General features: G+C 47.8%; 1 protein-coding gene across 1 annotated transcript in view; it reads left to right on the top strand.

Moving 5' to 3' along the window:
- B3GAT2 (beta-1,3-glucuronyltransferase 2) overlaps positions 1-26,575 on the top strand; it is a 702,961-nt gene that overhangs the window by 476,578 nt on the left and 199,808 nt on the right. Inside the window, exon 2 of the mRNA XM_069606221.1 lies at positions 16,873-17,017. Within this exon, the coding sequence (XP_069462322.1) occupies positions 16,873-17,017 (145 nt within the window). The remainder of the gene's footprint in view (positions 1-16,872; positions 17,018-26,575) is intronic.

Raw genomic sequence — 26,575 nt, 5'->3', positions numbered from 1 at the left:
GTGCCCTGGGGCAGAGAGAGCAAATCGGACCAATCACCTGCCCTGCTGGCAGGCAGACAGTACAAAAGCAGCAGCAAGGAAGATGGTAACACCAGACGACAGGGCTGCCCTGTGTGCCCCAAAGCAGCAAAGGCATGGGGTAAGAGAGGGAGGAGGAGCATGTTAGAAAGCTCAATAGTCTAGCAGCAGTGACCTGTCACACCCAGGCCCTATCCACTGTTAGGGCAGTAAACCACAGACTTCAACAAACTATCGACGCAGCTGCATGCGCTGTACACTGAGTAGCACAGAATCTGCATCAGCAATTCCAGCTTTTGGGCAAAGAAACATTGTATATTTAGGAATGTGCTACGTTTTGATTTGTTTTGGTGAACAAGGATTATATGGACAAAAAAATAGAAACGGCTGAAAACCTATCCCTACAAATAACCAAGAGGACTGATCAATATGTTTTAGCCATAAAAATGGCATTGCTCTAAGGGCCAACAGAAACATTACACAACTGCCCCCCCCCCCCACTTTTTTTGCCTAGTGGCTCTGTCTTTCACAAAATGGCATCTCGTATAACAGAGCCTTACATATAGAGATGCAGAACATAGATGGAGAAAGGTCAATGTATGGGGTAGGGTACACAAAAAGACCTCTTACAGGCAACATTCTATAACTCTCACACCAACTTACACAGTAGTCCTGGCTGCTACACAATGGCCAAACCTACAACACAGCTTTCAGCATGATACCCTCAGCCATGCATCACTGAGCATCTATTTGGCACCAGAGTCCCTACACATGCTGCTACAAGCTTTGGGGGAGAACTGGAGCTTTCGCTAGTGAGACCTAACAAGCAATCGACACAATTAATACGTTTTTCGTTTCTATATGGAGACATGTTCCCAATATTTGCAAATGTCCATATTACAACTTTTGTACATTGCAACATTCTACAAATCATCCCAACACAATGAATAACAGGTTACTAGAGTGTAGCTTTCCTCTACACACACTAATTACATGTATTTAAGGGTTGTGTGTTAGAAATCAGGCTGTAGAAGGTGCACATGTTTGAAAAGTTTTTATTCCACAAGGAACTGCTTAATAGCTGCAGTTAACCCATTATACAAATGTTTTGCATATAAAAAGGGCCGTTTCAATCACCTTAATGCAACAACGAATTTGAGAACACAAAAGATTAAATAGCTGGGGGCGTGGCTTGACGCCGGTGAAGATGGCTGCTTAGGAGCACAGCTCCAGCCCATCACACCATATAACATCCTGCAACTTCGCTTTCTCTCTTCGAACCCTCCCCCTTCTCCTCACCTTGTTGCAGCGACTGCTGCGGGCCACTCGCTCTCTGGTTCGGGTGCGCTCCAGTGCTTTTATAAACATTTCATACATCCTGCCAGCCCTGCGGCTGTGAGCACAGACGCCATCCATCACCCGTGAGGAGATCACTGGCCGCAGCAGTGACGCAACTTCCCAGATTGGGCCCAGTCTGGCCTTTCATATTTTACACAGCGTCACCTTGTGGCCAATAAACAATGGTGCCCACAACAAGTATTAATTGCACTAAAAGGATAGAACAAAAGAAGAACATAAGGTGATATTAACAGGGTAATTCATAGAAATTTGCACAAAAGTGGCGCATGCGGCTGGAGCACAGTGTTCCCGTGCGAATGTCTGAGCCAGCCGGGTGCGCTAAAATCGATTTCTGCGCACAGCGCATTCATGGATTTTAGCCTCCAAAAGCAGCCGTGGCGCAGTGACCCTGGAGCAGCGCCAGTTACGCCCCCAAGAAAGCCCTCGCGCAAGGAAAAGCCATCAAAATCCCCAATCCAGCGCAAAGGGCTGCGCCAACCCTGGACCAGTTTACCAGACTGCCAAACAGCAAACACCAAGCGGGGAACGTGTATTACGGGTTTCGCGGTAACTCCCACACGCGAAAGGGCCTGTGCGAGTGGGGTACGTGTATAACTGTTGTTCGCATGAATTTTTACACACGATTGGCCTGGGTACGTGTATTGCAGGGGTGCGCGGGAAGTTTCACACGCGATCGGGCCTGGGGGAGCGGGGTACGTGTATTTCAGGGGTGCGCGGGAAGTTTCACACGCGATTGGCCTGGGTACGTATATTTCAGGGGTGCGTGGGAAGTGTTACACGCGATTTGCCTGGGTACGTGTATTTCAGGGGTGCGCGGGAAGTTTCACACGCGATTGGGCCTGGGGGAGCGGGGTACGTGTATTTCAGGGGTGCGCGGGAAGTTTCACACGCGATTGGCCTGGGTACATGTATTTCAGGGGTGCGCGGGAAGTTTCACACGCGATTGGCCTGGGTACGTGTATTTCAGGGGTGCGCGGGAAGTTTCACACGCGATTGGCCTGGGTACGTGTATTTCAGGGGTGCGCGGGAAGTTTTACACGTGAATTGGCTGTGTGGGTCCTCCCAGGTGTCCCCTCTACCCCCTCTATGGCCCCTGCAGGCAGCCCACACCACAGGGGACTACCCTGCACCCCTGGTCATGTCCCGCAGGCAGCACATCCACCATGGGCATGCCCCTCAGCCAAGCCACATGTCACGTTGCAATATGATCACCAACTCATGTCTGCCAGCACCCCCACCCCCCAGCAGTCAGGGGCACCTGCCAGCAGGCCCCCACTCATGTCCCCCAGCACCCCCACCCCCCAGCAGTCAGAGGCACCTGTCAGCAGGCCCCCACTCATGTCCCACTCATGTCCCCTTGCACCCACACCCCCCAGCACTGAGGGGCACCTGCCAGCAGGCCCCCACTCATGTCCCCTTGCACCCCCACCCCCCAGCAGTGCAGGGCACCTGCCAGCAGGCCCCCACTCATGTCCCACTCATGTCCCCCAGCACCCCCACCCCCCAGCAGTCAGGGACACCTGCCAGCAGGCCCCCACTCATGTGCCACTCATGTCCCCTTGCACCCCCACCCCCCAGCAGTGCGGGCCACCTGCCAGCAGGCCCCGACACATGTCCCCCAGCCAACACGTCATCACAATCTAGATCCCTGGTCCTTATGGCCAGCCTCCACATGCCAAAGACCCACCCAAGTATTGCATCCACCCACATAGAAATGCAAATTACATGATACAACCCCAATGGCAAGTATGTAAATGAACACATGTCCGTCACACACACACAATGGGTGCAAGTGAATGTCAAAACACATATCATGACAAGCATGAAACCAATGAGATGATACCACAAATGGAAGTATAAAAAAATATATATTAAAGATAACATGAACGTAAATCAAAATAAACACACAACAATGGGAATAACAAAAGAAATGGTCCATGTCCGATAAATTATGAAAATCAAGAAAACATAAGCAAAAGAAATCCAAAAAGAAATGTTGTCCAAAGTCACAGTTCAAAAAATCAAATCCAAGGGAAAATAAAAAGTAAAACCCATTGCTCCATGGAAAAGCAAAAAAAGAAAAATCCGACAAATGCACACTCCAACTATTTACAAGGATGAAATCCTGTGTCCATGAGCCCAACTGTCCAAAGGAAACCTACAAAAAAGCCTACAGAATAAACAACTATGTACAAAAATGTGGTGCATAGTCCATGCGCCCCAAAGGAAAGAAAAAAAGAACAGAAACTTAACACTAATGAACTATATACAATGGCGGCGGGCAAGTCCAACGGCTCACTGGTTGATGTCATGGGCCAGGGCATCATCGAACTCCTGATCAATGGCTTGGAGGCGGGCATGTTCACTGGCCCCGAGGTCTCGCAGGGATAATGCGGTGTCCAGCTCGAACTCCCTGCGAATACCCTCGAGGCACTCAGCCCGCCTCAGCGCCCTGTGCATGGAGTTCTCCGCCCTGACCATTGTGAGCCGTTCCTCCTCCGCCCGCCGCCGCTCCGCACCTATCTACTGGGCCAACCGCTGCCACATGGAAGACACTCCCATTCCAGGGTTCTCCTGCCCTCCGGCCGATGCCTGCGCCTCTGATGTAGATGGCCCCGAGCCATGATGCCTCCCACGTCGAGCCTGCCGCTGCCTCCGACGCAACTGCCTCTGCCAGCACGACGGCATCCAAGCTGATGGAATCCACAGATGCTGTCGTGCACGTGCCCTGCCCGATGATGCCGGCACATCCTCCATCTGCTGGGGTCCAGTTGCTGGTGTGTCCACCCCTGCTGGACCTCCGACTCCCGACTGTGGCAGGGATGGGAGCCCCACTGAGCTGGCTGCGTTGGTCGGGGCACGTCCACAGGGGGCCCTGGTGGCATCTGGGCCGGAAGACGGCATGGAGAACGACTGGCGCATAGCCTCCACAGAGGAGGAGAGGGTCGCCAGAGTGGCCGACACATGTACGAAACCCCCGACCATGGTCGCTCCCAACTGGGCCACGTTGGCATGCTGCTCTTCGTGATGACTCCCCCCAGAAAGCGCGCACGTCATCACGAATGACACCCGTGCGCAACGCGACACCAATCAGGACCTTCTCCATGCGGCCAGGGGTCCCCCCGTCCACAGGTAGAGGAGTGTCAGATGATATGGGCATCCCCCCTACCTGCGGACGGGCCTGGGATGAGGCATCCCTGCTGTAGTGTCAGGGACAGTGACATGCACAGGCCCCTCCACGGCGACTTGTGCTGCCTCCTGCCCCTGCCCCTGGACTGCACCACTTGCACCAGTGGTACCACCCCACCAGGCCCCATGTGCAGCTCAGTAGCGGCCTCCTCCTCCTCTGTGGAAACCACCAACCTGGATGGCTCCACACCGTCTCCCGCTGTTGCAAGCCCCTGTGGGGGCTCACCCACCCCTTCCGCTGCAGCTGTGGGGGCATCCCCGCCGCTTTGCTCCACAGCGCCGTCTCCGCCCTCTTCTTCACTTGCCGCTGTGTAGAGGGAGACATAGAACACAAGCATCAGGGTACTGTACAATGGTCCCCTAGACAGGAAGCAATAACAGATGAGTGGCACTGTCAAACATCACTTCCATCATGTCCCTCCACAACACATGGGTCAGTGCACGCAAAACACATGCAGTAACAGGCATGGCACATGCTATGGACATTAGCATACATGTCCAAGGGACTCTTGAAACATACAATATTGGTTTGAGACTCACATGCATCATGGGTCATGCCTATCACATGCACACACTTCACCGTAGTTTCATCCATCTGGCCTCGTACACCCCAGACACAGTGGATACAAGGATGACTGGGCTGCATCAGTGAATCTGAACATTGTCACAGACATGTGTCATGCATCCATGGCATTCACAAGTCACAGACGCGCAGGTCAGACACACAGACATGGACACCATACATGTACATGACATCAGCACCCATCCCTCACCCCCACCCATGTCCAGGAACAGAGACTAGTATGCTCTCTTGTGTCCATTCCGCATAGAGCTCCCCATGTTGCATTTAAACACATTCCAGGACCCTCAGCTGGATGGTACTCATGCGGCCCCGGCCCCCCTCCACGAGGCGCCAGGCCTTTAAGAGGGTCCTGGACCTCAAGTCCTCCCAGCGCTTCTTGACTTGCTTGATGTTGTGGGTTGCCACCCCTTCCGCGTTGATGGGAACCACAAAGTCATCCCAGTTCCTGTCCCGTCCTTCCTTGTTGGCACGTGATGATCCGAAGAGGGCATCATAATGCCCCAGTACAAGCTCCACCAGGACACCAACTTCCTTCTGACTGAAGATGGTGCCCCTCTGCCCCTCTGGCTGGGGGTCGCCAGTGGTCTCAGATGGTGTTTGCCCCGACATGGCGACCCCCGAGGCAGGCGTGGGTGGGCAACTGGGTCCTGGGGCTGGGCTGTGGAGCGATGGTATACCAGTCAGGAGTCTTCTGTTCCAGCAGGGGTGGACACAACAACTGGACCCCTGCAGATGGCAGATGTGCAGGCACAAAATGGCAGGGCACGATGGCAGCAGGCAGGCCGGCAGCAGCAGATGGCTCGTGGGAGGTTGCTCGGGGCTCTGGGGGGCAGTAATTCGGCCTTTTGGGCAGGAGCGTGGTCTTCCGTGTGTTTTCGCGTGGCCAGCTTGATACGGAGTGATTTGGTACGTGAAATTCTTGCACGTCAGCGTGTAATTCGAGGAAAGCCCCTTAGCGCGTAAGCGCGTCAGCACGCATACGCGATTTCATTGGACCAAAGGCCCTCAGCGCGTAAGCGCGTCTGTGACGTATCGCGCATGGGCCTGTACGTGCTTTTCGTGGGGTGCGGTGCGTGTGTTTTCCAGGCAATGGGGTTCACATCGCTATTACTTCACAGCGGGTGAGTGTTGGTTATGCGTTTTTCTACACGCAAGGCAGACGGTGAGTCATTCCCCGCTCACCCAGGCCCCAGGCCCAATCGCGTGTGAAACTTCACGCGCACCCCTGAAATACAGGTACCCAGGCCATTCGCGTGTGAAACTTCACGCGCACCCCTGAAATACACGTACCCAGGCCAATCGCATGTGAACCTTCACGCGCACTCCTGAAATGCACGTACCAAGGCCAATCGCGTGTGAAACTTCACACGCACCCCTGAAATACACGTACCCAGGCCAATCGCATGTGGAATTTCACGCGCACCCCTGAAATACACGTACCCAGGCCAATCACGTGTAAAACTTCACGCGCACCCCTGAAATACACGTACCCAGGCCAATTGCGTGTGGAACTTCACACGCACCCCTGAAATACACGTACCCAGGCCAATCGCGTGTGAAACTTCCCGCAAACCCCAGATTTACACGTACCCCGCTCGACCAAGGCCTATCGCCTTCATGCGCACCCATGAAATACACTTACCCAGGCCAATCTCGTGTGAAACTTCACGCGCACCCCTGAAATACACATACCCAGGCCAATCGCGTGTGGAACTTCACGCGCACCCCTGACATACACGTACCCAGGCCAATCGCGTGTGAAACTTCCCGCGAACCCCAGATTTACACGTACCCCGCTCGACCAAGGCCTATCGCGTGTGAAACTTCACGCGCACCCTGAAATACAAGTACCCAGGCCAATCGCGTGTGGAACATCACGCGAACCCCCGAAATACACGCACACGCTATTTTTCACACAGCGGGTGCCCGAGTTTGTCGCGTACCCCTTTGCACGTCATTTGTCCTAGAGGTCCACAGTATGGGACATTCTACATAGCTGTATATACCTGCTTTATGTGGGCGCACATTTTGGCGCACATTTTTTACATGCGCAGGGACGCGACCGCCTGCCTTCGTGTGGCGGACGTGTTTAGGCCTGTGCGCGTCTTTGCCCATGCGCTGTTTTGCCCTATTCGATTCCATGAATACGTGTTGTATACGAGCATGTGGGCGTTCCGTGCACTTGCCTCCTGTACCTCCCCCTGACACCCACATTTTCACGAGTTGTTCCCCATTCCGGGTGTCACGCCCCGTGTTCCGCCCACTTTTGTTATGTGCGCCGCGCTATGTGCGCTTTGGCTGTGGCCTTAGCCCACGCCGTTAGATGACCTGTGCGCCGGCGTGCGCCGCACACTTTTTCAGCGCTCATCCCAGATTTTACTCGCACACGGACTTCCATGAATAGATGTGCGCTGGTTTCCCTGCGATATTCGCACTTGCACTGCGATTTTTGCACTTTCACTGCGATTCGCACGTTTTCGCATGCTTGCGCCGATATTTTCAGCGCACATTAATTCCATGAATCGGCCTGTAAATCTACTTCACTCCACAACATTTTCTGCCTCAATATTGAGGTATAATTTTTCTCGCCATCCATTTACTCCAATTGGGGTATTCTGAGCACCTCCTTCCTTTTTCTTCGCCAGTGGGATACTTCTGTGCACATAGTATGTATGTATGTATGTATGTATTTAAATGTATTGAGCATACAGAAAACCTGGCCCAAAGACATCTGGGCTGTAGAAAAGAGGAGAATCGGAAGGAAGCAACTAGGGAAGAACAGAGAAACCTAAAAAAGTTTTCAAAGCTTTAAGAAAACACAGATGATCAGATGTCTCGCGTAGAGACAGAGGCACAGAGTTTCACAAGGAAGGGGCCAGAGCGGTGAAAGAACGTCCTCCAAATCTGGCTCTACGGAACTGTGGAACCACCAAGAGAGTTTTACCTGAAGAGTGAAGCCTGCACCCTGGTATATAGGAGTTGAGTTTAGAGCAAAGGAAGGCCGGACCTATGCCTTGAATTGCCTGGTGCACAATGCACAAGATTTTAAACTTGATCCGGCTTTAAACAGTGAGCCAATGGAGCTTAGCCAGCAATATAGTACCATCGTTGTATTATTGGAGGCCTAATTAGTCAATATGGCCTCTAGCTAAAATGATCAGAAATTGCCAAATGCTTCTAAAGATGTGCAAACCTCCTCTGCTACACTTAAAAGGCTCAAAAGTGATTTGCCGCCCCGTGACTTTCATAAGACCCTGCCATTGAGGCCATTCTACAAGAAATAAGGTTACTTAAGCCATTTATTGAAACCACCAACCAAAAATTGAAGCAGCTTGATGATAGGTAGACCGTATTCGAGAATAGAATGTGTAAAATGGAAAATAGAGTAGGTCTTGTGCAAGACATTTCACCCGGGATGTCCCAGCTAGAAAAAGCGGTGAAGGACCTTCAAAAACATAATGAAGAGTTGGCCTCCCCGAGGGATGTGAGGGGAACGATGCAATACTATTTCTCCAGAATCTGCTACCAGCCCTGCTTCACATCTCAAAAGAAATATCTCTCAATATACAACACGCACATCTCATTGGCCCATCAAGAAGCCCACAATCAGCACACCTCCCCCCATGCACTTTGATTTTTTATCTACTTGAATACACCCAGTTGCTGCTCATTCTTTCGAAGGCCAAACAATTGAATACCCTCATCTGGAATGGGAAAAGGATCTATATCTCTCATGATTTGGTGAAAAAAAACTGCCTAACACAGGAAAGAATTCCTCTCATATCGACCTGTCCTAAAAACAACTCACTGTCAGATTCGGCCGTTACCACCCCTGCTCTTTTAAAGTTACTTATGATGGTCGTACTTCAATATTTGATGAACCGGCTGATCTCAAGACTTTCATTCGCTCCCTCAAGACCAATAGCATGGATACGTCGCTTCCTACCAAACCATCTTCTTCTGGGTCTTAACTTTTTCACGTTACTGAAGAGTTGCAGTCTCTAAATTGGCCCCAATAACGGTGGGCCGGGCACCACTTTGTACTCCTCTTCTTCCAGGGCTTTCTTTCTGCCCTGTTGATGTCACCTACTCCTTTCTTTTTTTTTATTCTCCTTGATGTACTTGATCCTGTCTGCTCTCTCTATATACTCTATATACTTTATGTCTCTATTTGTCATCTCATTCAGTGTAATGCTTTTCTGTTCTATCTTACTTATTCGATCAAGTATACCCTTCCTTCCTTTTGTGTTATCCTTATATGTTTACCCTCACAGTTTTGGATGCACCACTCACTCAGGTATCTTACTACTATTTTGCATACTTTATTTGATGAAACGTTCATCCTTAGGTGTTTTTGTGTTCCTGTTCTAACCATGCTGCTTCTGTTTGATGGTTTTTAGATGTGTTTCGTGGAATATTAAGAGCTGTAATTACCCAATTAAGAGGTACAAAATTATCTCTCATCTCAAAAAGCTTGATCCTTCTGTTGCCTGTATATAAGGACCACACCTCTCTCTTACAGAAGCCATGAAACTCAAAACCCTAATGGTCAATGATGTCACTGCCGGTCCAGCGGTTGGGAAGAAAAATGGTGTGGCCATACTAATTAATAAGAAGCTAACATATAAGATTCTGGGTCAGGGCGTGCATACCAATGGGAGGTGGGAGTGGGTCAAACTGCTGGTTGAATCTGATCATTACTATTATGTGGATTTATGGTCCCACTCTACCTGATCCCTATTTTTGGGACTCTATCAAACAAACAATACTCAATTCAAATTTCTCCAATCTAAAGTTATGTGGTGATGCGAACCAAGTTCTTGACCCCTTCTTAGATAGAAAATCCAAATGCTCCTTCAAGAATTCCAAGTCTGATAGAGCTTTTAGACATTGCTTAATGTAAACTGTCCTTACTGACACTTGCAGACTGGCCCATCCAGTTGACCTAGAATACTCATTTCACTCACATCCCCATGATACCCTATCGCGCCTCGATTACATTTTCACTACTAAAAACCTTACTGACTCGCTCATCTCTAACATTATTATATCTGAGAATGCTCTAGTCATAACTACCTTTGATCTCTCTAACATTAAAAAACATCCTCTAGATGGAAATTCAATAACTGTCTTCTTCATGACCAACAATTCATTCAGTCATTCATGTCCTTCCAACAGAACATTTTTTCATAAAATCTAGATGAAGATACCTCCATCACCACCAACTGGGACGCCTTTAAAGCTGCCCTAAGAGGTCATATAATCGCCTTCTCCAGTATGAAAGAGAAGCAATACAAAAAAGACCTTAATTTCTAAATCATACGAGCCATCAAGGGGTTGAGAAAAGGAAAGGCTCCTGGACCTGACGGTCTATCCACTGAATTCTTCAATCGGTTCTTCAGCTCCCTAACCCCCAGACTCAAAACCCTTTACTCTTCTTTTATTTCTAAAGGCTCTTCATCTGGGGAACCTTCTCTGAGGCCCTCCTTGTCTATTGCCTAAAGCCAAAAAAGATCTAGATCTTCCCAAAAAATGATAGACCCATATCCCTCATAAATGTAGAAAGTAAGATCTTTGCCAAAATTATCGCCAATAGGATGGAATCCTATCTTCCCAATCTCATTAAATCCAACCAAGTAGGTTATGTCAAAGGCAGGAATATTTCAGCCAATGCTAGACTCCTACTTCATTCCCTGCACATTATATCACATGACAAAAAAGACAAATCAGTCTATGCCGCCATCACCTTAGATACCGACAAACCTGGGTCAACTGGGACTATATGTTCCAAGCTCTGCGATGGCATAGCTGGGGTGAGGGCTTCATATCCCTTGTTAAACCTTTGTACTCAGATCCCAAATCCTTGATATGTATTAATGGTCAGCCTGCATCCTTTTTCTCCTTACAAAGCGGAACTAGGCTGGGTTGCCCTCTTTCCCCCATTCTATATGTACTATCCATCGAACCCCTTTTAAAACTCATCCGATCTGATAAGCATATTCCTGCGATTGTGTCTGGAATGCATGAAACCAAGATAGCCGCCTATGTGGACAGTATTCTCATTCCTATGAAAAATCCTAAACAGCACCTCCCCTTTCTATTGGCTAGGTTACAGGATTTTTCATCTGTAGCTGGTTATAAGCTCAATAGAGACAAATCAAAGCTATTACCTCTCAATTTGTACTGCCTTGAAGATGAATTAGACAGCTTTGGCTTCAAATGGTGCGATAACTCCTTCAAATATTTAGGCTTACGATATTCTTCCTCGGTCACAGCACTATTAAAATAAATGTAGACACCTTATACAGGCTCAAAGATTTATCCTCCAGCTGGTCCCCTGTTTATTTATCCTGGTGGGGTCGCCTGGACACTATGAAGATGATGTTTTCCCCTATTGTGCTATACTACTTACAAATGCTTCCTGTACCCCTCAACTACATTTTTCAAATCCATTTACTCAATTTTGCTCAACATCTTATGGGGAAAAGGCAAAAGCAAATGAATTGCACTCAACAAACTCAAGACCCCTTATGAAAGAGGCAGTGTCATATTTTCGTATTTCAAACTATGTCACCACGCTTTGATTCTTAAACAAACCTGCTGTTGGTATTCCCCCTTCTAATTTAAATGACCCCCCCCTCTTGGTACGTAATTGAAAAACAGTTAGTTTGCCCTCATAATATTGCTGACACATTTTATCTCTCAAATTGCTCCTCCATTACTAACTCAAACCCCATCAAAGCTTCCATATCTGCCCTAAGAGCACTCCTCCTCTTCTCAACCATCAAATCCCCGTCCCTGGAACTATCCACTTATCTGTGGCATAACAAGTCAATTACTATTAATAACAGAGTAATATATAGGAAGTCATGGCTCTCCAAGTGTATCAGGTTTATCCATCAGATTGTGCAAGCTCACACACTAACGTCATTCCAGGACCTCAAGAATTAATTTTCTCTACACCTATCCGACTTTAACTTTTACAACAAACTGGTCAACGCCTGTCTGGATGACCTTCAAGCTCATGACAACAACATTCTTTCTCCTGACACAGCAAAACTACATCTAATGACCACGATCCGTGACATCCAAGCTGCCAAACTCTACTTACCGTTGACCATGGCCGACTCTCATACAATCAAGTGGCTGGTACAATCCCAATGGGAGACTGATTGTGGTATGGTCTTCGATGAGCAAACATGGTCTCAGCTACAGTCTAAGATCAGATATGTTTCCACCTCTGCCAACATCACTCAACCCCTGGTTTTCTTCATGCACAGAGCCTTCATCACCCCTCTAAAACTGACAAAACCTCAAACTTAATCAGATGGCAACTGTTGGTCATGCGGGAATGCGCCAGGCTCTTACAAGCATATGTTTTATGAATGCCCGTTTGTATTCAAGTTATGGCAACAAATCTGGAAATACCTAACAGCAATCTTTAATATACATGTTTCTCTTTCCCTTACAAATGTGTTTCTGTGAAGTATTGCAGTCAAAGTGGATGCATCTCTCTCCTCCCCCATCCTATTTGACCTCTTTATTGCTATTACCAAAGAGCTCATTACTGCCAATTGGAAAAACGTTCAAAACATCTCAGCTAAGGGCTGGTGGAACAATATCTGCAACACACACGAATTGAAAGCTGTATGGATTTGTATCTTGATACTTTCCCCAAACACAACTTGAAATGGGCTCCCTTCATTAATTACTTGGACCATCATAATATGTCTACACATGGTTCATGAAGTTTCTCTGATGCCTGTAACACATGAATATCTGACCATTAACTATATGTACTGCAAGATTCTTAACTATATATGAGCAAACATATGAACTGTATCCTTTCCCTCTTCCACTTTTCCTCCTGTACCATGTCTGTCTCTTGCTCGTCCTCCTGTGTGTCCAAAACTCAATCGTTTATCCACTCTTATGCGAATCACTTGACAGTAATTGATTATTTTATTCTCTTCATGCTTGACCTGGATTATTCAATTCACCTGTTTTTATCCATTTACTAATCTCTGTCTATCAATATTTTAATATAGTGTCCCAATTCTTGCAGCAATGTATAACACACAGGTCCTTTTTTTAATCATTTTCAATCTTACCAATGTTTTGTGATTCGTTCCTTATTGTCCAATACATATTTATTAAACTATAAAAAATAAAAAATAAAAATTAAAAAAAAAAGATGAAATAGCTGCAATTTACCTTTTCGGCCACTTGTTTTTGCTCACAGAAATTCCCGTTTTAAATCCCCTCAATGTGTCAAAGATTTACATAAATCAGAGAAAGTAACACTGGTCATGGTACTGACTGGAGCATATGTATGCCTCCACAAGTGCCAGAACAAAGTGCCCAATGCATACAGACTTTCTATACCCATAGTTATTTCTCATACAAGAGGCCACTTCCTCCTCTAAAAGCCTAAACTAATGGATACTCACACGACCAGTAGTGCAGACTTTTATTTAGAGAAAGGATTTCCTAATTCCCATGTACAAATCGGCCAATTTAGAGGGAGCAGGCAGAGAGGGCGTGAAAGGGCACAGGGGTAGAGGACGAGTCACAGTGCAATGGGCAGCAGAAGAGGCTGTGAGAAGAAAATGTGGGAAGTGAGTGCGTAAGAGGAATGGCACTGCAGCTGTGGCCAGAGCGGAAGCAAAGACGGGGAGGAAGCAGGCACAGCAGCCCTGGAGAGAAGAGGGGAGGCATGGCTAAAGGGAGGAGTGCACAACAATCACGACCAGGGGACTTGGGAAGCAGGCTCTGAAGGAGAGAGCTCCATCAGTCCAGGCACACAGTTGGACGTGCAGAAGGACATAGGCATTGCAATCCTGGGCAGAAAGAGGGGAATGCAGGTGAAGTAAGTAAGGGGCAGTGCAGCTCCAGGGAGAGAGAGGAGAAGGTGGTTGGGGAGAAGAAGAGCGGTGTAGCCTAAGGCACAGAAATTGGAAAATCAGCCACGTGGGTATTGCTATCTTGGTCCAGTAGTGGCATATTATGTCGAGATATTCACATCTCAAGCCAGAGATTGACAGACATTGTCATTACATACCCAGGTATTAAAACCACATGCCTGATTTTGGCATCATATGACAAGTGTCGACGCAGAGGCCACTTTCATAGTGTGAGGATAAGTGCCTGCCCTTTTAGGGTTGAACAGTATTGATTTCTATGGGTGCCCTGTATTGGTCCCTCGGGGGGTGGTGGCTGTCACTGGTCTCTCTGGTGGTGCAATCACTAGTCCCCCAGACGACTGTTGCTGGTCTCTTTGGGGGCTTAAGCTGATCTCTCTGTGCTTTGTCTACTTCCTCTCCTGCCTCCTGGGGAGCAGTTACTGGTTTCTCAAGATGGCTATTGCTATTCTCTTTAGGTGATGGCTCTTGTTTCTCCGAATGGTGGAGCCGCCTCTGTGTTCTCTTGGGTCAGGTGTTGCTGTTTGTCCATCCAGAAGCTAGAAGTAGCTTCTCTTTGGTCTCTGGTGGTGCGAAAAGCCATTCCTTGCTGCTGGCCTCTTTAATATGTGTCGCAGGTGCTCGCACTAGATTCTGTGGCAGGTGAGTTGGATTTCCCTAAAGACTGTCTCTAGTTTCTGGAGTCCTGTTGGTCTCTCTCTCTCTCTCCTCAGTGTCAAAGCTGGTAAAGGTTTCTTTGGGTACCATTGTATGTTTTTATGGTCTGACGAGGAGTGTGGTTACTCATGAGAGTTTTTGTTTATCTGCAACAATGGTACATGTCTATATCTGGGGTCCTCACTGGTCTCAGTAGGGAGACTAAGCAAAACAAAAGGGGTGATGGTGGGAAGGTTTAGAATTAATCTTAACCTCTAGCATTGCTCTGTCACCGACCTATCAGGTGGTTACATAACTTATCTGCTTGAGAAGGCTATCTCAGGTCGCCTATGTTGGCTGTCGATTATCTTTCTCACTCATACAGTTTGGTAGACTATCATGATGGCCTCTTTAGTGGCTCTGATTTATCTCACATCGGGGGCGGGTATATCGAGGAGAGCTGTTACCTGTTTCTCCAGGATGCTGTGAACTTGTTCTCTTGCAGGGCTATCAATAATCGGTCTACGGTGCTGTCTCTGCATGATACGCAAGCTGTAGCTATGTTCGGTTTTCAGCCCATCTACAGGGCTGCTTCTGGGTGAAGTCCCTTTCACGGAGTATCACCAGGGTTTGCACTAGGGGTGTTTTTGTCTGTTTTTCCCCTGGCTTCCCATGTCTATTTATTGGGCATATAACCTACAAAGCAATTTAAGAACAAGGTCCTGTTCATCAAGATCTACCAGCCCTCAGATCATCGGACTCTGTCATTTTAAATGGTGCAAGATTATTGCAATCATCCTCACGTTGGGGAGCATAAAAGTCTCGCACCAGCTGAGCCGAGGAAGGCGACCTTGTTTGAGGGCTTCTGGCTGTTACCACCCCTGCACACCCCCAAATGCAGGGGTCATAGCTATTCTCCCTCCAGGGTGAGAATAGAGTGAAAGGTTTTTTTGTGATGGGAGACGGGCTCTGCACATATTGCACAAGTCCAATCTCTGGTCAGAAAAAAAACCAAAGACGACAGCAGCCATAGCAAATAGAAAAGGGACTTTCAATTTCCATGGTTGTCCGGCGAGGAATGCTGAGCGAGCGGGGCAGCCAGAACAGGAAGACGGGGTGTCATAGGCATCAGAGGGGTTACTGGTGGAGGAGCAGGGAGAGGAGAGGACTGAGGATTAAAAAAAGTAGCCATACCCTAGGAAGGGGTGAGGGCTCTGAGAATGCTGATGCACACTGGCAGTATCCGGCCACGTATCCAACCAACTGATTTGCTGAGTGCCCTTACCCATGTGGGTATATCTAAGAAACACCTTGTAGGCAGATGTTTTTTGTGGAAGTCATTCCAGGCAGACATCAAGCAGATGGCTATCGCTGAGGGCTGTCTCTGAGGTGGGAGACTTTCTGAAGGGCTGATATGACTGTCCTGGGTAGGCAACACGTTCTCACGGGCCTGTTGAGAGGATAGAATTGTTCCTCGGGGCCTGGCTGGTATACTCGCCCCACACTACCCTTTCTTACCAATAGTTATGCTCTGCACGCACCTGCTCCCTCTCTGCTGACTTTGTCCATCACATCCTTCCTTGCCTTAACCCCTTCCTATGACTTTCTAATCCTTGCACCACAAGACCTCAGGACATACCTAGCAGGATCCGTGCTTGTTGTGAGCTCATGTTGTTGGCACCCAACTGCCTTGCTGCCAATGTGTGCTTACCTGCTACTCCCTCTTTGGCCCTGAGCATCGAGGCTTTAAGGGATTGCCCTGGTTCTACTACTGCCCTGGCTGTGCTCATGCTTCGGTGGTGTAGTCTGCCCTCTTTCCAATGGGGGTGGGGGGTGGTAATATGTGAGAGGGAGCTCTTCCCAAGGACAGGTCAAGAATTACATTGCTAGTTTTGATAACTTTTGCATGTACTGAGCATGAACCTTTCCCTGCAGCTGCATTCTCTGCATCCTAGTGCATGACCAAAACACTCCCCAATTCAACGATTCTGCTTCCTGCACACATTGTTTCTCTCTGCCTCCAGAACTACCGAAATGCGGCTAACGCATTTGCTCCTGGTGGTGCCTACATACCACTACAAATCAAAACTAATAAAATGTCCAGAAAATATTTGTCCGCATTTTGTGATAAAACGATGCACACATTTTTTGTCTCCTCCTTTGCAGATGCGAACAACTCGAAAAGTATCAGTGTGGCCAGTGGGGCTGGTGGGAGGACGACGCTACGAGCGCCCATTGGTGGATAACGGAAAAGTAGTTGGCTGGTACACTGGCTGGCGAGCTGACAGGCCATTTGCCATTGACATGGCAGGTAAGTGATTGATTCTGCTGGCCTTCTTTTGACAAAATGATTGCTATAAGGCTAGTTGCTTTATTTCAACAATTGCGTCTTTAATGGTTATGGTGGATGCAGTCACATGCCTCATTTTTGCCATTCACAGTGTAGAACTGCAATCACTTGCATTAAAAAAGTAAGCCCAACCTGCCGGCCTGTTTATAACAACTCTATTGATTAATAGCATGGATTGCTATTGGTCTTCGCAATACATCTTTCTACAGGCACTTGATTTGAAATTGTAGCATGGGTGTGGGAATTAACATCATATGCTGCCTAAACAGAGGCTTCGGGCAGCGTTTGAAAAGTGTGCAGCAAGATGGAAAATCATGACAGCGGTAGCGCCGCAGATGGATGTAGTCAGAAGCACCAAGCTTAAGGGAGAATCACTGACATCTCCAACCTTAGAAGATGGAGGCGGAAAGGCTTCAAAATGGATCTCATCAATCTTCAAGGGCTCTGTCTAGCTATCAGCTCCCCATGCTTGCTTCATTACTTTTGCGCGTATCTCCACCACTCCAGTGCTCGGAATTCAGATGTCCCACTCACAGACAGCTGTTCCTCAATGCCTTACCCACATGTCTTCTTCTTTTCAAATTCCGCAAGACATGAACTTCCTGTTCAAGAACTGCCATGGGGAAATGATGCTCTTGTCTTTTGGAGGAAGGGAACTTCTGGTGTGCAATTTCCTTTTCCCAGGAGAGCTTCTATGGATTTGGTCAGTTTATTTATGTACTACATATACTTTGCATGGTGCTGTGCAATTTGGCCCCTGTGCAAAAAATGAATTGCTACAACAAATTATTGCAGTATGTCGCTGGGGAAAGGAACCACTGAATACAGCTACTTAGGCACTCTTTCTTTTACATTTGGAATGACCCAGATAGTCTGCCAAAGCAATGGCTTTGGTTTAAAATTCACCAAGGGCAGGGGTGGGATGGGTGCGGCCCTCCTGGATTCTCCTTAGTGCCCGGTGCACCTCCCAAGTCCCCCCAGGGTTGGCGCTCCTCCTTCATAAAAAAAAAATGCCTTGTCAGTGGCGTGCTGCGCTGCACAGGATTGTGCGTGCACTCAAAGGGTCTTGTTAAAAACACCCTGTGAGTCAGGGGCGCCGAGTACGGGGGGCTGCGGGGCCCGGGCCCCCTGGCAAAATGAAGTCGGGGCTGAGCGTCCCCCCAGCCTCCCCCTCCCCCCGGCCGGAGAGAAGAGATGCAGTATGGATGGCCCTTTGTTCCATCCATACTGTGTTTCTCTCTTGCGGCCCGGGTAAAAGCAGCGCAAAAACGATTTTTAGAAATTGTGGGACAGATGCAAAGCAAGAGGCTCTTGCTTTGCATCTGTCCCTCAATTTCTAAAAATCGTTTTCGGTTGGGTATACTTCTACATCTGTGCACCCCAGTTGGCAAGAGCGGTGCACAGATGTAGAGGTACACTCAACCCAAAACGATTTTTAGAAATGGAGGCGCAGATGCAAAGCAAGTCTGTCCCTCAATTTCTAAAAATCGTTTTTGGTAGGGTGTATTTGTACATCTGTGCACCCCTGTTGGTAAGAGTGTCCACAGATGTAGAGGTACACCCAACCCAAAACGATTTTTAGAAATGGAGGCACAGATGCATAACAAGCCTCTTTAGTTCCCCCATCATAGTTGTGATCCTCTGCCTTTTGAGGGCTACTACAACCTGGATGATTATAGAGGGGTGAAGTAGGGGCTGTGATGGCCTACTGGAATGCCACTCGAAGGCTTAAATCTCCTTCTTACTGGACTTTAGTATATGCAGTACATGCTAGCCAATGTTTCCACTATTCTGCGCTGCGCGCACCTCCACCCCCCGCGTGCCGTTGCACCAAGTTGGCGACTACATGCAAATTTGCGGTCCTATAACTGCCAGTGATGTCACTTCCTGTATTTGGGCCCCCCCTGGGAAATTCATAAGTCGGCTCCCCTGCTGTGAGTGGTGCACTGCGTGGCACAGGACGGCGCATCACTTACAGATTTTATTTTAACTAATATCAGTAGGGCTGGTGTTCAGTCAGTGACTAAGCGCCAGCCACTGAGGATATATATTTTTTAAACCTGCGAGTGGCACGCTATTCCTGCGGCGGGGTTGCCATGGCAAAAACGTTGGTGTTGCACTACATGCGGCCGCGACACACCCTGGTAATTTAAGTCCTTCCTGGTTGTTCTGGAACTGCATGCCTAAATGTGTCCAGCATGCTGCTGCCTCATTGTGCCCCTGCCCCAGAAGACCTAAGGTAAGTGTTAGGACTAGTTTTGTGAGTCATTAGCTGTGCTTGTATTTGTACATGCATATATTAGGATGCGTGTTTGTGTGTGTTCTGCAAGGGATTTACAGTGACAAACCATACATGGTTGTTCACTGTAAATCCCTTGAAGAGATTGCTGTTATAGCTTGGTGTTTGTCAGCATCCTCGTGCATATTTTCGAACTGCTCTGTTTAACTTTTTTGGCCCCCCCTCATTCTCGACTAGCGCCACTCAAATCTATTCATCATTCTGATATTCGCTTGCTTTGTTTATTATCCTATCATGACTCTATCTCCTCTTCTCTTGACTCCCTCGGGTGGCTTTCTTTTCACTCTCAGTTGAAATTATATTTTCATTGTCTAGTATTTAAATCTTTTATGGTCTTGCCCCTGATTATCTTGCCTTCATTTTATTCCCCGTCACGTCCTCTCCGTTCTGCTGGACTCTTATTACTTACTGTTCCACTTGCCCCCTGCGCACAATCTCGTTTTGGGTCTTTTCAGTTGTTGGCTCTTCTTCACATGAACATTCTTCCATTATCCCTCCAGTCTATCACCTTCTACTCATTGTTTCGCTCCTCCCTAAAATCTTATTTACTACAGTCTCCTGTCTGACTTCTATTGGTTAACTGTGAACACAATCGATTATACTGCTTTTAATGTACCGCTGATGTTCTTTTGTGCAGCGCTTTGGTAAAAAGTGCTATATAAATATCAATAAAATACAAATATGATTTGAAGTGACCATTACTGGCTTCTGCCAGTAATGGCCACTTCAAATCGTATGCATGAAGCACTATATTTAAACAGGGGCAGCTCGTCCATAATGGGTGAGGTGGCATCGACCCTCCTGAGCCATCACCCATCACGAAGGAGCCGCATCAGCCTGTTGTAGCTGAGGGAGTAGTCCTGGGCAGGCTTGAACTGTCAAGGAGAACCACAGTTTCCCTTTGACTGTTCGTACCCCAGCTGTGCATTTCTAATAGGCCATGCAAGGCGAGGGGATTTTTGCTTCCCCAGGCGTACATGGCCTATTGGGGATGCAGACCGGGGCACTGAATGTTTCTATGTGCATTGGGGCGCTCTTGTGCCTCTGTGCAAATACAAATGGGTTGGGGTGCCGGATCAGTAGTACTTCAATTCCTGCGTGCATGTGCAGGAACCAGGAAGTGCTCTGTTTCCTGGTTCCTACTCGTGTTGCACAGGAGCCAGACAGCTGTCTGGAGGGTTGCCAGACATTTCGTCGAAAAAAATTGGTCGACCAGACAAATGGTCGAACCAATTTGGTCGAAAACCAAATGGTCGAAATTTTTTTTTTTATTTTAACCCTTTTTTTTTTTTTGGGGGGGTCCCCCCCAACCCCCTTTTTTTCTCTAAAAACCTCTTTTTTAACTAAACGAAAACCCGAAAAATAAATATATAAATTAAAAAAAAAATTCGACCATTTGGTTTTCGACCAAATTGCGTCGACCAAATTGCAGTCGACCAGTTTTTTTTCGACGAGTTGACTGGAAACCGTCTGGAGGCCGTGGCAGAGCTGTATGAGGGTTGGCCCAGGCTACGTGCCAGTCAGATTTTAGTTGTATGCATTATATGTGTGTTAATCAGTGAGTGTATGATGTATTAGTGCGCATGTGAATCAGTGAGTGAATGCTGTGTGTGAATGGAATGACTGAGTGAATGTGTTGTTTGAATATATGCATGCATGTGTGCTTGTGCTGGGCCGGGTGGCAGATGGGGGCGCGGCAACAATGCATTTTTCACTGAGCATCTATTATAGTTGCCCAGTAAAATATCATCATCCTTTGTTTTATCATCCAGCAGTTGATAAAAGAAATGATGATGTCTTATTATGTGGCTATCTTGGCATTTTGCAGGCATCCATTCTAGCACTGTCTTACTATGGTACACATTTCATTACTGGCAATCTATGATAAACCAAGCATAATATGTATTATTTCTTGGCTAGAAGAACATTTTTGGGTAGCCATTCTAACCCTTTCTTACTTTGGCATGACATTTTTTACTGGGCATTTATGATAAACCAAGCATGGGGTGTGTTTGAGTTATTACTTTGCTACACTTGTATTTTGGTGCAGCCAGTCTAGCTATTTCTCACAGAGGCATGGGATTCTATTTTGGGCATCTATGATAGAGTAAGCATTAAAAGTGTTATGAGGTGGCTACACTGGCCTTTTGGTGGAGCCAGTGTAGCTACTTCTTAATGTGGCATGGCATATTTTACTGGGCATCAAGGATAAAACAAATCTGATAAGTGTTATTTCATGTCTACACTGGAATACATTGTGCAGCCAGTGTGGACATGTTTTCTTGTAGCACGATTACTAGCAGTACATGCAAAGCAAACATGAGTATGTTCTTATATAGGAATTCTGGTATATATCACCCAGTGTGGAAAGGTATGGGCAAAGCCAGTGTCAAAATGTTTTTACTGGCATATATTGTGGGTAAAAGACATCACCAACAATGTGTTGGAAAATGCTCATGTACCTCTTGGCTACTTGCATCTTTTGCATTTTTGTATTGGAGTTACTCTAAAAAAAACTATTGCAAACAGTCTGGCTTTTTGCTGAGTTTTTCACACAAAGTGTGCTGCATAATGCACTATGTTGACCCAATATTTAAAAAAGTTTCTTTGGGGTGGTTTGGAGCCTGAAGTACAGGCTGGGGTTATAGACCCAGACATTAGAGGTGAAGTTGAAGTGTTGTTACAGAACCATGGGAAAGATCCCTTCCACATCCATCAGGGGAATAAAATTGGTCACAGGGTGCTTGAGAGGGCAATGTTCCCTAGGAACCAAGAAGAGACCAGGAAGGAGAAAACAGAGGTACTCAAAGTTTTGGGGAGGCGGATGAGGTACTTGACACCCCTCCAAAACCTGAACCTAGAAAGATCAGAGATGAAGAATCTGAAACTCTTCCCGACCTAGCCTTTGCCCAAGGGAACGACCGATTGTTGGCTGAACCCTTTTTACAGGTTACGTCTGAACAAGAGGCCTGTGAGAAGGATATTACATTTTTCTTCATAAAACATGGAACTATGTATAGGGGAGCCACCACTTCCGAAGGATTAGAAAGAACCCAACTGGTTATCCAAATATGTCATAAGCAAGTGGTACTAGAAATAGCTCACTCACATTTTACAGAAGGCAATTTAGGACAGACAAAGACACAAGCCCAAATAACTAACCTCTACTGGCCAGGAATGCATGACGACATTAAAAGCTTTATCCAATCATGTGAGATTTGTCCAGAAACTAGTACTCCTATGTCACTGCCAGTTCCCTTGCGTCCATTACCAATCATTGAAATTCCATTCTGAAGAATTGGTATGGACATTGAAGGGCTTTTAGAAACATCGCAATTAGGGAACAAGCACATTTTGGTGATCCAAGACTATGCAACATAATATCCAGAGGCCTTTCCCCTGAGAGCAAATACCACCCGGCAAATCCTGAAACTCCTACTCCTTTTTTCTCACGAGTAGAGTTCCCAAAGGAAATACTGACTGATCAGGGGTCAACTTTTATGAGCAAACTCATGGAGGAAGTAAAAATGGTGTTGCACGTTACTACCTTAAGAACATCAGTGTACCACCCCCAGACAGATTGCCTTGTAGAAAGATTTAACAAAACCTTAAAAACCATACTGCAGAAGGTAGTGGAACAAGATGGCAGAAATTAGGATCAGATGATTCCATGGGCTTTATTTGCTGTTAGGAAAACACCTCAGGCCCCACAGGATTTTCTCCGTTTAAGTTACATTATGCATAGGAACCCTGGGATGTCCTAGACATATTGAGTGAAACCTGGGATGAAAGAGAGGAAATCCCAATACCGCTCACCCAAACTCCCACTAAACTTAACTAACACTTAACAGCAGTCAGATCTTTGGTCCAAACCCATATGCCTAAAGCCCAGGAACAACAGAAAGCCTCCTGTGACAAAAATGTTATGCTAAGATAATTTTCCATTGGTCAAAAGGTATTAGTTTTGATACCCACCTTTGAAAACAAATGAATATCTAAATGGCATGGATGATATGAGGTGTTAGAGCAAATGGGGCCTTGCAATTATACAATTTCCCAAATATACCTCGCCTTAAGACCTAAGTCTACCACATTAACCTTCTTAAGGAGTGGAAGGAAAATCCTTCAGAATCCAATGCCACCATTTTGTCTTGTTTGCTGCCCGAGAACACCGATAACATCACCCTAATACCATCCGATAATACGAACAACCAAAAGCAGGATCCTAATGATCTTCTCCGTCAGCTCCCCAATGTATTGAAGGAGGAACTGGGAAGAATAAAGGATAATACCACCATATCCGCAGTCCAGAAGGCAAAGTGGTACATCTAAAACCTTAGTGGCTAGCTGAGTTCCGAAAGGAGACTATCATTCAGGAAGTAAAACAGATGCTGGAGGCCAACATCATTGAAACATCTACCAGTCCCTGGTCCTCCCCTATTATGTTATGATATGATATGATATGATATGGCATTTGTAACGCACCTATACACAAGTGTTTCAAGGCGCGACGAGGCAGGGAGGGGGGAACAGGCGGAGGACAGACAACGATCCTACTAGGCCAGGTGTCATTCAGACCGCGCAAGTGCAGGGGTAGGGGGAAGGGAAAAGTGCAGTACAAGGTAAGTAGAATAGAAATAAATAGATAAATAAATAAATAGGGCCAGCTGGTGGCAAGTGCAAGGTAAGTGCAGACAAGTGCTGGGAAGGGGGGCTGTAGGGATACAGAGAACAGTCCCGCAGTGCAGGGGTTGCCAGGGAGGCAGTGCAAGTGGAGAGTGGCTGGGCCCAGGGCCGAGGTCGGTGAGAGTGGCCAAGTTTCAGATTCAGTGCAGAATTTAGTGAAGAATTAGCAGGGGAAAGGGAGAGAGAAAGCAGAAGCAAAGAGGAAGGTTTTGAGGTGCTTCCGGAACCGGAGATGGTTCTCCTCAAGTTTCAGGGAGGCAGGAAGGCTGTTCCAGAGGGAGGCTCCTGCCGCGGAGAGAGATCTACCCCCAGCTCGTTGCTTCGAGAAGCGGCTGACCCTGAGGGAGTTGGAGACGGATGAGCGAAGGGCTCGGGAAGGAAGATATTTAGGAAGAGAGAGTTGCAGGTATTTAGGCCCCAGGCCCCAGAAGGCCTTGTGGACAATGCAGAGGGTTTTGAACTTAATCCTCGCAGCCATTGGGAGCTAGTGTAGAGATTTCAGTCCTGGAGAGATACGGTCCCTGGGCTTGAGGCCAAGGACAAGTCTTGCAGTTCTGTTCTGGATGAGTTGCAGAGGGCGGAGAGTGGAGGCAGGCAGATTAAGATAGAGACTGTTACAGTAGTCCAGCTTCGAGAGAACCAGGGCTCGGGAGACAGTGAGCTTCTGGGGGAAGGAGAGGAAGGGAAGAATACCTCTAAGGAGGTGCAGCTGGTAGTGTGACTTCTTAGAGACGTCAGATATATGAGGAGAGAAGGAGAGTGTGGAGTCAAAGATGACCCCGAGGTTTTTTGCCTTGCAGGTAGGAGCAGGAAGAGGACCAAGAGAGGCTGGCCAGAGAGCTGCAGGGAAGGAGGGAGTGGGTGTGCCGATGAGTAGAATCTCAGTCTTACTAGCATTAAGGCGGAGGTCGTTGGCAGCACACCATTCCTGGATAGCAGACAGACAGTCAGAGATGAGGGCAGGAGAGGAGGAGGCCGAGGGTAGCCTGAAAATGAGCTGGGTATCGTCCGCATAGCACTGAAAGTTGGGGCAGAGGGCGGCGATGAGGTGGGCAAGAAGTGCCAGATACTGGTTGAAAAGCCAGGGAGAGAGATTAGTTCCCTGGGGAACACCACAGGTGGAGAAAAATATGTCAGAGAGGAAGGACCCAAGTTGGACCTGGGAGGGTCGATTGGAAAGGAAAGAGGTCAGCCACGCCAGAGCCTGACCAGTGAAACCCAGGTTATCGCGGAGACGGTTGAGCAGGATGGCATGGTTGACAGTGTCAAAGGCAGAAGAGAGATCGAGCAGAATGAGAACACACAGAGTGTTGGAGTCGAGGTTCAAGAGCAGGTCATCACGGATGTTCAGGAGAGCAGTTTCCGTGCTTCTGGCCGCTCTGAAGCCGGATTGGTGGTCATGAAGACTACCAACAGCTTCCGCATGGAGGTTAAGCTGGGAGATGGCCAGTTTCTCCAGGAGCTTGCCCAGGAAGGGAGTGATGGAGATTGGGCGATAGTTAGCCGGGCAGGAGGGGTCGGCAGAGGGTTTCTTAAGAAGAGGATGCACAAGGGAGTGCTTGAGGGGGGATGGGAAGACTCCAGAGGCGAAGGAGAGGTTGCAAAAGTCAGCCAGAGCAGGAGCCAGGGAGTCGATGCGGTCCTTGATAGTTTTGGAGGAACAGGGGTGAACCTGTTTAGACAAGACTTTCATAGATCAGACTTGTCTGGAAACTTCGTCAGCAGAGAAAAGGGGAAAGGCAGAGAAGGAGGGAGGAGGGGTGGCTGCAGAAGGGCCGGAGGAAGAGCAGGGAAGCGAGGGAGGGAGGTGATAGGAGGAGAGTGAGGACAGGATGTCCTGAGTTTTAGAGATGAAGTGAGAGGCCAGTGCAGTACAGAAGGCCTGGGAGGGGACAGGAGAGGTAGAGACTGCAGCAGGGGTGGCAAGCTCCTTGCAGATTTTAAAGAGTTCGGCCGAATTGTTAGATGCCGCAGAGATGCAGGCTTGGATAAGGGCTCTCTTCTTGGTGAGAACGGAGAGACGGTATTGCCTTTGGAGCAGGCGGCAGGCCAGTTTGTCAGGGGATGAACAAGAAGCACGCCATTTCCTCTTTGCCACCCTGCACTTGCGTTTTAGGGTGACGAGATCCGAATCATACCAGGAGTTACATTTGGCTTTGGGCTTCAGGCGGATTCTCATGACAGGGGCAAGGATATCAAGAGTATCAGAAATAGCAGAGTGGAGCAAGGAGAGGGCTGTGTCAGGGTGGGAGTCAGCCGAAGGGGGAGGGGGGGTGGAGAAGGTGGCAGCGAAAGCCTCAACTGACACGCGCTTCATGGGTCGGATGACCAAGAAGGTGGGTGGCAATGATGAGGGTGGCTTGGCCTGTGGGGTAGGGAGGGTGAGGTGGGAGGATAGGAGAAAGTGATCACTCCAGGAGAAAGGAGTGGAGAGAGGGACTGAGAGGGGAAGGTCAGAAGAGATCAGAGCATCAAGAGTGTGCCCTGCAGAATGAGTAGGCCCAGATGGGAGAATAGAGAGTGAGAGAGAGTCG

This window comes from Ambystoma mexicanum, chromosome 4p (genome assembly GCF_040938575.1).
Source record: "Ambystoma mexicanum isolate Mex_15411 chromosome 4p, UKY_AmexF1_1, whole genome shotgun sequence".
Taxonomy (NCBI): Eukaryota; Metazoa; Chordata; class Amphibia; order Caudata; family Ambystomatidae; genus Ambystoma; species Ambystoma mexicanum.
This window is presented reverse-complemented; position numbering and strand designations above follow the sequence as displayed.